The 12,341-nt window shown below is 55.0% G+C and overlaps 1 protein-coding gene across 1 annotated transcript in view; it reads left to right on the forward strand.

The window, feature by feature from the left end:
* Positions 1-8,493: 8,493 nt before the first annotated feature.
* Positions 8,494-12,341, forward strand: part of RASSF5 (Ras association domain family member 5) — a 67,384-nt gene continuing 63,536 nt past the window's right edge. The window contains exon 1 of the mRNA XM_023640452.2: positions 8,494-9,655. Within this exon, the coding sequence (XP_023496220.1) occupies positions 9,205-9,655 (451 nt within the window). The 5' untranslated portion in view covers positions 8,494-9,204. The remainder of the gene's footprint in view (positions 9,656-12,341) is intronic.

Raw genomic sequence — 12,341 nt, forward strand, 5'->3', positions numbered from 1 at the left:
TGGAGCCTGCACGTCCTCTGTGCCTACTCTGACTAAGGACCCGGCAAGGCAGAAGTGGGAAGGCTGAGTCCTGGAGTGTGCCATCCTCTGTGCTGCTTCTCCGGAAAAGCCAGCACCCTCTAAAGACCCAGGGGAGGGTGCTGGGGGTTTGCTTGCATCAGGCCTAAGTGGCTTCATGTGTGCCATTTGGGTCTCATGCCTATGGGTCACTTAAGCCCAGTGGGTTTGGATTCTGGGCCCCAGGAACCAGCTGCTGCCTCGATGCCCCTGGGCTCTGGGCCACCACTGGTCCGCTCTGCCTGTGTGAAGTTCAGGCCGACACGTGTGGCTCTTCAGTGGCCCTGCAGGGAAGTCCCACAAAGGATTTTCCCTGGCAGCTGTGGCTGCTTCCGGACAGCACATGGTTGGTGGAGCTCAGCAAAAGAGCCAGGGGATCCCTGAAGGCCAAGTGCAGATTCGTAGGGGATGATATGACCCAGGCCCTATGATCTCATGAGCAGAGCCTGGCAGGGGACGTGCTCACAGGCTTCAGTTCCTTCCAAGGCAGGGCAGAGCTACTGACACGGGTGCCTCCCCATCGCAGGACTGCAGAGCTTCTGACTCCGTCTCCGGAGGGAGGGAGGGACTGGACCAATGACTAGAGGAAGCTTGTGAGATCCTCAGGGGTCTGAAGGCCTCGTAAACTTCCCTCTCCGTTCTCTGTGGTGATCCCTGACATAACGCTGGAAACGAAGAGCCCGCTCCGTTCCTCGGACGTGAACTGAGTCCCTGCAGTGTGCCAGGCCCCGTGCTAGGTGCCAGGACTACACAGGCAACTACGACGCCTCGCCTGCCCCCGAAGGAGCTCACCTCGATGGAGGAAGGCATTTCGGTGTCACAGAGAGAGCGCTGTGACAGGAATGCACAGCTCCAGTGCACTATTGGGTCACTGTCATCACAGGGGAGGGTGTCAGGTGACTCAAGAGTGGGGTCTTGCAGGTGAGCAGTCACCTAGCAGAGAAGGCATGGAAGGCATCCCTGGCGGTAGCACTGGTGTGAGCCCAGGCACGGAAGGAACTACAAGTATTTGTGTCACTGGGGAAGAAGTGGAAGCGGAAGTCGGTGTTGAGGAAGGGGAGGAGCCAGACCCGAGAGGTCCTTGTAGGCCACACAAACAACGTGGGCTTTACCTCAGGGAACCGTAGAAGCAGGTGGAGGTCAAGTCCAACTGGTATTTTATTTTATTTTTTATTTATTTTATTTTATTTTATTTTTTCTGCTTTTTTTCCCCAAATCCCCCAGGCACATAGTTGTGTGGTTTTTTTAGTTGTGGGTTCTCCTAGTTGTCGCCCAACTGTTATTTTAAAGATAGGACTCTTTAGTGCCTGTGTGGAGGGTAGATTGAACCACTGTGCCTCAGTTTCCTCATCTGTAAATGGAGACGATATCTTTCAAAGTTAGGAGGAGGAGATTAGACATTGTCATAAAGTGCCTGAAATGTGATGTTGGCTCTCTGCACATGTTCCCACTCCTGCCTCCCGTGGCCATGCGGCCCTGTGCGGGGTGGGCAGAAGAGCAGAAGCTCCTGTCTCAGACAGGCTCAGGCGGTGCCTCAGATCAATCACACGTCTGGGAAGAGGCCACGCGGCATCAGCTTCATGGTGAGCGTCCTCTTAAAACAGACTGGCTCAGTTAAAGGGGACCTAACCGGAAGGATGCAGGTGCAGGTGTGGGTCCCGGGGCAGGAAGTGCAGCAGCTCCAAGGGCCTGGTGTCTCTCAGTGCCCTGGGGATGCAGGGCTGTAGTTGCTGGGTCTCTCTCAGAATCTACGCAGCTTCCTTTCTGTAGGCTGGTGTCCTGGTTCAAGACACAGATTCTGGAACCTCCTGATTCCATCAGTAAGGGTGTGGCCCAGGAGCCTGCATTGTTGATGAGCTTCCCTGGTGATTCTTGCACAAGCTAAAGTTTGAGAACACAGGCAGAGTTTGCAGATGTCCCGCAGGGGACATGTGAATGGCCCAGCACAGGCCAATCGGCAGTGATTGGTACACTGGACTTGGCACCACCCCCTGACAACCGAGGCCAGGGGAGCCAGTCTAAGGGACAGGGTCTGTCTCCACAATGGGCTGGCCATCCTCCCACGGGACCCACCATTTGCTTGCATGCGGTTGCCTCACTCAGCAGAGGAAGCCTGAAAGGATCGCAGCAACTGGTCATTTGGATTTCACTTCCAAAACTGCTTCACTGGTTTCGTAGAGGGTGGAATTCCTGGCTTCTTCTACCTTCATCTCACAAAAGAGCCTTAATCAGGCATCCCCAACGGGAGGTGGTAAGGAATGGGCCAGGATGACCTGAAGTGGCTTGTTTATTTCCCTCGGAAGTTCGGAATTACAGGAGCCCCTTGAAGCAGCTGGGTCCTTTCTCTGCACCCTTCACAGGGAGTGGGGCGGGGGCGGGGGGGGGGAGAGAGGAAGTAGGGGGAGATAAGAGATGGAAATGAGGAAAGGAGAGAGGGTGGGAGGGAAGGAGGGGAAGATGGAGAGGAAGGGAGAGATAGAGACAGATGGAGGGGGAAAGGGAGAAAGAATGAGTGGGGAGAGGGAGCAGAAATGAGAGGAACAAGACAGACTCAGAGGAGAGACAGGTGCGTGTGCGCACGTGTGCTGCTGGATGGGAGCAGGTAGCCTATGGGGTCACCAGGCCGCTGTGTTTGCACTGGGCTGTCACACCCCCAGTCCGTGGCCGCCTGCCAAAGCGATGGGCCCAGAGCTGGCTTAGTGCTGGAATGTAAGTGGCTGTGACTTGGAGCCTCCCCTCTGACTGAGGGGAAAAAGCTGCTGACAAATCTGCCTGGAATATCTGAGTTTTTCCAACACAGAAGGAAGAAACACACACACACACCAGTCTTATCATAAGCCTGGCAGAATGACTCGGGATGGGAAAATTCCATAACTGAGACGCAGATGGAGGAGGTGCCACCCACCCCTGCCCTCCATGGCGACATCTTCCCAGGAGCCCTCATGGCCCTGCTCACAGCCCCAGCCTGGTTTGCCCTTCTTGTCCCCAAGCTCTCTCAAGGACTAGATGCTCTCCATGGGAGCACTGGAGTTTGGTGACACAGAGAGCCCATCCCCCTATGAGTGGGGATGGTGCCCTGCCAGTCCTCAGCCCTGGCCTGTCACCAGCACCTGGAGGCAGGAAACTCGCCCCCGTGCCCAGCAACTTTGGGGGCTGTACATGCGTCTTAATGGCAGTTCCTACACCACCTCCTCTTCTCCCAGCCCCACAGGTCTCTAGCACCTCCTGTTCTCCCTAGACCAGAGAATTCCTTCATCTCTCCCTCCCTGGGTGCAGGGGCCCTGGCTAGAAGTGATGTTAAGAGGTGAGTCCTGGATTAGGTGCAGGTGGGAGCCTAGAGCCGAGTTCATTTCATTCAACATTTAATGAGCACCTCCCATGTGCCCTGCATGGTGTGATGAGAAAGACCAACAAGACCCAAGTGAGGAAGGCAAAAATGTAAAAACCTAACTGTGACTCATGTTCGGACAACTTGAATGCTGGCGACACAAGCGGCTCAATATGGGAGCCCAGGAGAGATAGCAATGAATTAGGTGTGACTGCGGCAGGCTCTAAGGAGGACCTGGCATTTGGACTAGACTTGAAAGTTGAATAGGATTTTCGGTAGGGAGAGAAAAATGGGGAAAGATTTTGCTGATTCTTTAAACTGTACCTATAAAGAGAGGTCAGAGTTTTTAAACACTGCTCTTTTTACCACCCCAGCTGGGCAGTGCAAAAGCAAAATCATGGAGTTGAGTCCAGACTGTGACACCTTTTTGAGCCAGTCACATGACTTCTCTGAGCCTCAGGGTTCTCATCTGTAAAGCAGGGATGCCAGTCATTCCAGAGTTGCCATGAAGATGAAGTCATTCAAGCCAAGAGTGCCTGCCCACCACATAGTGGGCATTTGATGCCTATTTCTTGAGTAAATATGTACAACATACAGCATTTTACAAAGGACTTTCACAAACACTTTAATTCCCTGACAATGTTTTGTCACGGTCCCTGCTCGCAGTCCAGCCATGTGAGGTATTACCTCCATCACACGCTGCAAGCAACACTCACTTCCTGGGGAGCCGAGCTCTGTATGCAACAGGCTGCCCAGGGAGGGAAGCAAGCAGAGGGCAGAGCAGAGAGCTGTGACCCTGCACTGAAGAAGGCAGGAGCGTTTTCCTCTACAACCCATGCATGGGTCACATAATCTTAACCACCCGTTGCCTTGGTCCCATTTTCAAAGTGTGGCCTGTGAGTCACATTAATCAAATGCTCTTATCAGATGCAGGCCAGTTTCCAGACGTACTGAAGCAGTCTCTGGAGGTGGGGCTGGGAATACACATTTGGAACAAACTCATGGTCACGAGGTTTGGGAAGGTTTGGGGGTATTGAGCCTGCTCACTCTGGACCACCTTCGCTCAGACAGACAAGGGCTCACTCCATTCAGGTCTGTGTTTAAATGGCTGCTGCTTGGGAAGGTCTTCCTGACGGCCCAACCTGACACGGTGGCCCCCGTCACGTTCCAGCCCCGTAAAGTGCTTTATCTTTCATCATAGTGCTCACGACCTGATGTCCTATCACACCTGTGTTTGTATGTTTATTATCTGGCTCTCCCACTACAATGGAAGCTTAGGGACATGTCCACTCTATTGTCGTACCGTTAGTGCCTGGAACAGCACCTGGCATCTGGTGAATATTAGATAATTACTGTTAAATGAATAACTGCTTTATGCCCTTGAAGATGCAGTGGTCATCAGTGCTGTTTGCCAAAGATTTCCAGTTCTTTCCCACTCTGAGCGCATGAAAGGACGGCGCTTCTTGTCCCCCTTGTGTTGTTGTTGTTAGTGCTGACAAGTCGACTCTTAATCCCTGTGGACAGCAGAGCGCAACCCTGCCTGGGCTTTCTGCGCCATCCTCTCACCTGCCGGCGCTCCATGAGACAACGCTTTGCTGCCATTCATAGGGTTTTCATGGCCAATTTTTTCGGCAGTGGGTGGCCAGCTCCTTCTCCTAGTCTGTCTGAGTCTGGAAGCTCCACTGAAACCCGTCCACCATGGGGGACCCTGCTGGAATGTGAAATGCCAGTGGCAGAGCTTTCAGCATCATAGCAACACACAGCCACCAAAGTATGACAACCGACAGATGGGTGGTGTGGTTCCCTCACCTGGAAACAAACCTGGGCTGCGGTGGTGAGAGCGTGAAATCTTAACCACTAGACCCCCAGGGCTGGTTTCTCCTTGTTAGGGTGGGCTGTATAACCAGTTCTGGCCAAGGAGCTGTGAGCGGAAGTGACTGGATCTTTTAAACGCTGATGTGGGATCCCCTAGGCTCTCTGGGTCTGGCGTGGTGACTGGCACCATTAGATGTGCTGGCTGTTCCATCAGCCTGGTCCCCGAGTGGCTTTGATAAGAGTCTCCCTGCCAACTGGCCCAGGGCATAATGGGAGTGAGAAACTTGGTTTAAAGGCCCTGAGACCTGGGGGTTATTTACGACCGCAGCGTATCCTGACCTGTCCGGGCGGGTCCAGCGCACACAGTTGTGCTGTCAGAGTCGCTGGGAGGTCCCTAAACGCTTTGGGGATTTCAGGCGACTTCAAATCCCTCAAAGCCAAACAAAACCACAAACTTCCCCTCCAGAAAGTCAGGCCCCATTCCGTCCTTCCCTTTCCCTTCCGGCTGGGAAGCTTAGTGGGGTTTGGGGACAGCCTTGAAACAACTCGCCCAGTGAGGGAACCAACACCCTCTGGGACCACCTCTGCAGTGACCTCACACGCTGACCACATACTCCAACACACTGTCATAATTCTTCCCCTTAGTCGAAAATAAAAACAGCACACCCACTCTTCTGGGAGTGAGTCACAGACAGAAAAAAGTCCACACTCTGAGCCCAGAGGACCTGCTAACACGGGGGAAAGCTCCCAGGGAGGTGTCTCAGCACATGCTGGGCTCTCGCCCTTGTAGCTTGCGAGACCAAAGACCCATCTTAACAGCTCTGAAGTTTCAGCATCAGGCACTATCTCAGATATCGTCCTGACCCTACAATGAGACTAGAGTTTATTCAGTACTTCTTTTCCTGGTTCAGAAAGAGGAATACAATGCGCGCGCGTGCGCATGTGTGTGTGTGTGTGTGTGTGTGTGTGTGTGTGTGTATTGTGGGAGGGGAGGCTGTTTCAGGGAAGAAGGGGACTGGGCTGGGAGAGATGGCACCAGAGAAGGCAGGCCCCAGACAGGGAGCCTCCATTTGGGGTTCAGGGGAGGCAACTACTTCCCCTGACCTCAATTTCTTGGCTCAGGGAGATGAACCTTCAGATAAACTTGATACAGTTTTTTGGGATTGGTTACATGAAGTTATGTTATCTCCATTTTCATCTCTGTTCCCAGCCCAGAAGCCAAATGTAGGGCTCTGGCCCTGCCCCATCTCCTCCCCCATTCAGTGCTGGGAGCAGCTACCACCACCCTCCAGATCAGAGCTACAGCAGGAAAACAAACACCAGAGCGTTTTCTGTACAGCTCAGGACCTGGGCAGGGGTTTATGCCTGACTATTCCAGATAGTCCCCAGTTTCCCAGGGCCAGAGGAGACACTCATCCCATGAGCCTCTCCATCCTGGGAATCTGGGCTGGGCGGCCCATATTCATGCTTGGAGGTGGGAGGGTGGAGGACAGAGACGTGATTGTTGGCAATTATTTCACCAATAGCACTTTAAAACTGGCCTCCCAGTGATGAACTCTTTGCCAGGTCCCCTCTCCTTCTTGCCACATGAGGCTGTCACTCAGCGCTCAAGATGGGTCCACGCCCTGGACCTCACCCAGCCCAATGCTCTCCCAGGAGGGAGTGATCTCCAGATGAGTCTCCAGCCTGTGGAGAGGGGTGGACAGCAGAGGGTGGATACAAGCAAATATTTCTGTGCAATGCAGGTTCTGCAACAGCACCCAGAGAACAGCTTGCAGAAAAAAATGGAAGAGATGGGAGCAAGAGACCACAAAGCAAACTGTACTTTCCTTTTTAAACATTCAGCAGAAACCATCCAGGAACAGTCCTCTGGCCCTCGGTTTTCCTCAGTCACGTCCTACTGAACTTCACCTGCTCCCTGGGGAAAGAACAGGGAAGCCCAGTCTCTTATCATCACCTGAGATCTAGAGCAGTGGCGACCTCGGACCAGCAGCATCAACAACGCCTGGGAACTTGTTAAAAATGCAAAATTGCAAACCCCAGCCCCAGATACACCGACTCAGAAACCCTGGGGGTGGAGCCTGCTAATCTGTGATTGGCTGAGCCCTCCAGGTGGTCGTGGGGCCCGCCAAAGTTTGAAAACCACTGCCAGAGAGAAAGGTTCAGACGGGAGAAGAAGGGTGGAGGAGGAGCAGGGGGCTGGCTCCCGGCTCACGCTCCCCCATCCCAGGTCCTTCTGCTTGTTGCACTGTGGGGTTGGCTGCCGTGGTCATTGCTCCCCTCCGCCCAGAAACCACCTCATGAGCTGAGAAGCTCCAGCCTCTGCTGAGACCCTGGGACCCCGCAACATGTCCTCTGCTACAAACACGGGGGCAGAGGCTTCTAGGATGATCCCTGCCAGGAGGGAGAAGCCATGGACCAAGGCAGGCTGGGAATTCCCAGGCCACTAGACTCTAGAAATGTTAGGAATTACCTAAAAATTACCCAAGGGGAAAACAAAAAGCAACAGTGAAGATTCCCCTTGCAGACACTAGGGGGAGACCCACCTCTGTCCTGGGAAGAGAAGGGAGCGTCTCTGAGGTCTGGAGGAATTAAGACTATTTCCAAAGTTGGTTGCCAGCGACCTCTGCTAGAACCCCAAGTTTTAAGAGGACAGGCAGTGATCACTGAGTCAGAGCGGTGGAACTGGAGAGGACTGGGAAAGGACTTATCAGTCTCCTCACTCCTAGGCCAATTTATAGTTAAGAGAACTCTACAGGTTAGAGGGGGCCCGGGTCATCCGGCTGGTCTGTAAGGACACCAGGTACAAAGACCCGGGAGTCCCGGCGGCGCCTGTTTCCCACCATGGTACGGGGCTGTCTCCGTGGGCAACCGTGCGGGTCAGGCTACATAATTTGCGGGACCAAGCGCAAAAAGACAATGCCGTGCCCTGTGTTCCAAAATATTGAGACTTCCAAGACGGTCACAGCAGAGCATTAAACTAGGGGGAGGGGGTTCACGAAGCCCGCTCTGGTGCTGGTAGAGAAGGGATCTCTCTTTGGATCCCACAGGTGAACTGTTTACAGTAGATGCAAAGTAGGGCTTTGGGGGGACTGGTGTTTCCACAGGAATCACTGGGGCAGCTATGGGGAGAGGAGGGTTTGGCTTAGTTGGAAAAGCTCTCCCAATCCATGGGGCTGGAGGGTTCTCACAATCCAGGACCCAGGATCACTTCACAATCCCGGTCTTCTGAGAAAGGAATATCCTACCGGGCAGGGCTGCCGAGAGGGGAAATCCAGCGAGAGTGAAAGTCACACGCGGACAGCCTCGCCCGCCGCGGAGGCGGCTCCTCCGGGGCGGCCGCAGCGCCCCCGGTGCTCGCGTCCCTCCTCGTCATGGGACGCGGCGCCGCTGCGGGAGCGCCAGCGCAACCCGGTTTGCGACCCACGCTCGGCTCGCCGGGGGCTGCGGGCGCCGCGGGGGAGGGAGGAAGAGCAAAGGAGCACATCCCCTTGGTCGCGTGAACCCCGGAGGGTGACGGCAGGACACCCAGCCCGTGGGCTTCTCCTCAGACCCCATCCTCAGCTGAGCCCTTTCTTCCGGCCTGATCCCTCCGCTGCGCGTCTCGGGGTGCGGGTGGCGGGGGGATCTGGGGTGGGGGAAGTGATGGAAAAGGGAAAGAGGCAGGGCTGAGGGCAGACGGCCCCTACAGAAATGCCTCTTCTGAGCTGTACTGTAGAGCCTTCCCATACGAAATCCTTCAGCTGTCCCAGTTGTCCAGGCGCTTTCTGAAGACGCCCCTAAATCTACACTCGCTCAGCCACCACCACCCCCCACCCCGCGCGCGCGCGGTGGGGTGGTTCCCTCGGGTCGTCCTTCCTGCCTCTCCGAAGTCTCCCCGCCCCCGCCCCGCCCTGCAGGCTGCGGCCCCTTTAAAGGCGCGCTCGGCGGGGCCGCCCTTCTCTCGAGGCTGACTCGGGAGGAGCGCCACCGCCGGGAGCCGCCGCCGCCAGCCGGGCACGGTCATGGCGTCCCCGGCCATCGGGCAGCGTCCGTACCGGCTACTCTTGGACCCAGAGCCGCCGCGCTATCTGCAGAGCCTGAGCGGCCTCGAGCCACCGCCGCCGCCCCCAGGCCGGTCCTCGCGCCGCTGCGCCCCCGCGCCCCTCTCCACTGCGCCCGGGGCGCACGAGGGGCGCGGCGCCCCGAGGGCTGCCCGGGGGGACCTGGAGCCCCAACCCCGGGCCTCCCGACCCGCTCGCCCTCTCCGGCCTCGTCTGCAGCAGAGACTGCGGCGGCGGCCGGGAGCGCCCCGGCCCCGCGACGTGCGGAGCATCTTCGAGCAGCCGCAGGATCCCCGCGTCCCGGCGGAGCGAGGCGAGGGGCACTGCTTCGCCGAATTGGCGCTGCGGAGCGGCCGGGGCTGGTGTGACCTGTGCGGACGAGAGGTGCTGCGGCAGGCGCTGCGCTGCGCTAGTGAGTATGCGGGCCGGGCAGGGGAGGGGCGGGGCGCGCGGGAGGACCGCAGTCCACCGGCGAGGAACTGCGAGGGGCTGGGGCACCGGCAGCGGGGGCGTTGCCGTCTCTGGCTCCAGGGGAACTTCAGCTTTAACGAAGCGAGATAAGCCCTGGAGGCACTCCGCTCCTTATTCCCCTGCCCAGTATCCTCTAGTGACTGCCTACTGCCTGGGTATGGTCATGCGGTGTTAACAAATACCTCTTCCCCTGACAGGTGCGTGCCTCCCCCCTCCCCAGACACACAGGTACACACACATACACGTGCATGCGTGCAGATTGGGCTTGACGGCAGCAGGGCAAGGTCATTCCGTTGTCCCCCATGCACCCTCTTGCTTTTGTTGTAGGTTCTTGAGAGTGGGTTATGAGACTGGTGTTGAGATGGGCATTTGACCCATGACAAAAAATGGCTTGTTTGTCTGTGGTGCAGGCCCGTGGTCCATGTCCACTTATGGTACACCCCTCCTCCAGGGCGACCTCTTGGGACTGGGAGGAGACCTGGTTAGGCTTTGGATGGAAATGGCTGTGAGGTTGAAGAGAGCAGGAGGTCACCCTGGACCTGTGCCCTCCTGCCTTCGGCCTCTGGCCCCTCAAACCTTTGGACTCTGCTCTAACGTTTGGCTGTGCCCTGCCGCGTCCTCCTGTCCCTCCTCCTAGGTTACTGCACCAGTCAGTCATCATGCTCTGAAATTACCCAACTTGCACCAGGTCCCTTCTTCCCCAGACCTCTCAGGCCCCTCCAGCCTCCTCCTGAGCCAGGCTCCTCTCAAAGCCTGGCTGCAAAACACTGAGCACCCAGTGTGTAAATTTTCTGGGCAAATTTGCAGTCTTCTTGGGGGTTCATTATTTTTCTCTTCCTCCAGTTAGGTGTGTGTATTCCTTTAATGGGTATCCTCACCCCCACCCCCATATTTGCTCCTGCCATGTTTGGCAGAGGATATCCATCCCCATGTGTTTATGTGTTTAGACAGATATTTTAAATATCTGAAGCACAAAGCACAGACAGTGGCACAGCCTCTGACAAGTGTCTCTGGGAATGGGTTGTGGTTTGCATCTTTCAGCAAAAGCCCTTCCCCTGTGACCGCAGCCCCATGCTCCCATCTGACTACGGTCCTGGACAGCAGCAGCTTCTTCCACATCAGGAAAACCCTACCTGGCCTCTCTCTGCGGTCCACAGCCCAGGCTGGGCAGTGTGCCTCTGCTGCAGCTGGCTGTACCGAAGGAGAGCTCAGACTCTAAGCCAGGATCAAGTGGAAAGGGAAGATTGGAGGGGAAAGTGTGTGCCGCTTCCTCCAACACCAGAACTCACAGTCCAGGTGCTAATTAGGGAGGAAAGAGCAAAAGTTATAGACGTATATGTGTTGTGGGTGGAACGCTGCTGTTACATGGTAAATGCCCCTGACCTCACAGTAGAATCTAATACAACTTGCCCATGGACGTGTTGGCAGCTTTGCCCTCTCCAGGGTCCTGGGCTACTTTACTGCATCCACCAACCCTATACACACGGAGAGAGGCAGGATCCTCGCTGTAATGGGTTTTACTGTGCTGGAATCCCAGGAAATTCACTTCATTGGAATTCTAGTTTGTATTAAGACGTTTAGGGGCTGTATCAGTTGTTGAACTTTTTTTTTTTATTGAGGAAGATTGGCCGTGAGCTGACATCCGTGCCCATCTTCCTCTATTTTTTATACATGGGACGCGTGCCTCAGCATGGCTTGATGAGCAGTGCGTAGGTCCGCGCCTGGGATCCAAATCGGCAAACCCCGGGCCACTGAAGCGGGGCGCCCGAGCTTAATTGCTCTGCCACTGCGCCGGCCCCTCAATTGTTGAACTTTTTGCACAGAGTTTTTATGATTTGTTTTTTGGTTTGGTGATAATGGTGTATTTGTGTGTGTTTGTATGTGCGTATGTGTGATACTCCATGGTTAAATGAATTTATGCTCTCTTCACATAAGAATTTATTTCCTTTGATTAGTTTATAGTGTCTGGTGGTGGGAAGACCCAGGTACATGGACAGTTTGTCTAACTTTGCGTGTGACTTAGTGAAGTCTCTTCGTTTTCATGGGCTTCCATGGTCCCCATATAGTTGGTTTAATACCAACCAGGGATGTCTGAACACCAGAGAGGAACAGAGCTGGAATCAAGGGGCTGCAGAGGGAGTCTCTGTTTGTCATTGTTAATCTTTAGCTAATTGTGGACCTGTGGCTGGATGGGGGCAGCTGAGAAATGTTCTGATGTGCAAATGAGGGCTGGCAGGTGGGGACACAGCGCGCCAGGCTCACCAAGCACCTTCCTGTAGGTTGAAGGACCAATTCTGTGCTGGGCTTGGTTTGTTTTATCTTTTGAAAAGTAAGGGTCAGAAATCTGACTTTTAAAAGGCAGTACCATGAAGCGATTAAGAAGATGGGCTGGAACCAGAAGACCCGGGTTTGAATCCTGACTCTGCCACTTAGTCTCTGTGTGACCCTGGGCATCTGTGTTCCACTTCTTTGTTTTAAAAAATGGAGATAATAACATTACCTACTGCATCGTGTTAGTGTGAGAATTAAATGAATTAGTGTATGTGAAGGGCTCAGAACAGTGCCTGGCAAAATGCAATATGAATGTTGGATGCAACGTGAATGTTATTATCGTCCCCTCCCATCCG

This window comes from Equus caballus, chromosome 5 (assembly GCF_041296265.1).
Source record: "Equus caballus isolate H_3958 breed thoroughbred chromosome 5, TB-T2T, whole genome shotgun sequence".
NCBI classification, from domain to species: Eukaryota; Metazoa; Chordata; class Mammalia; order Perissodactyla; family Equidae; genus Equus; species Equus caballus.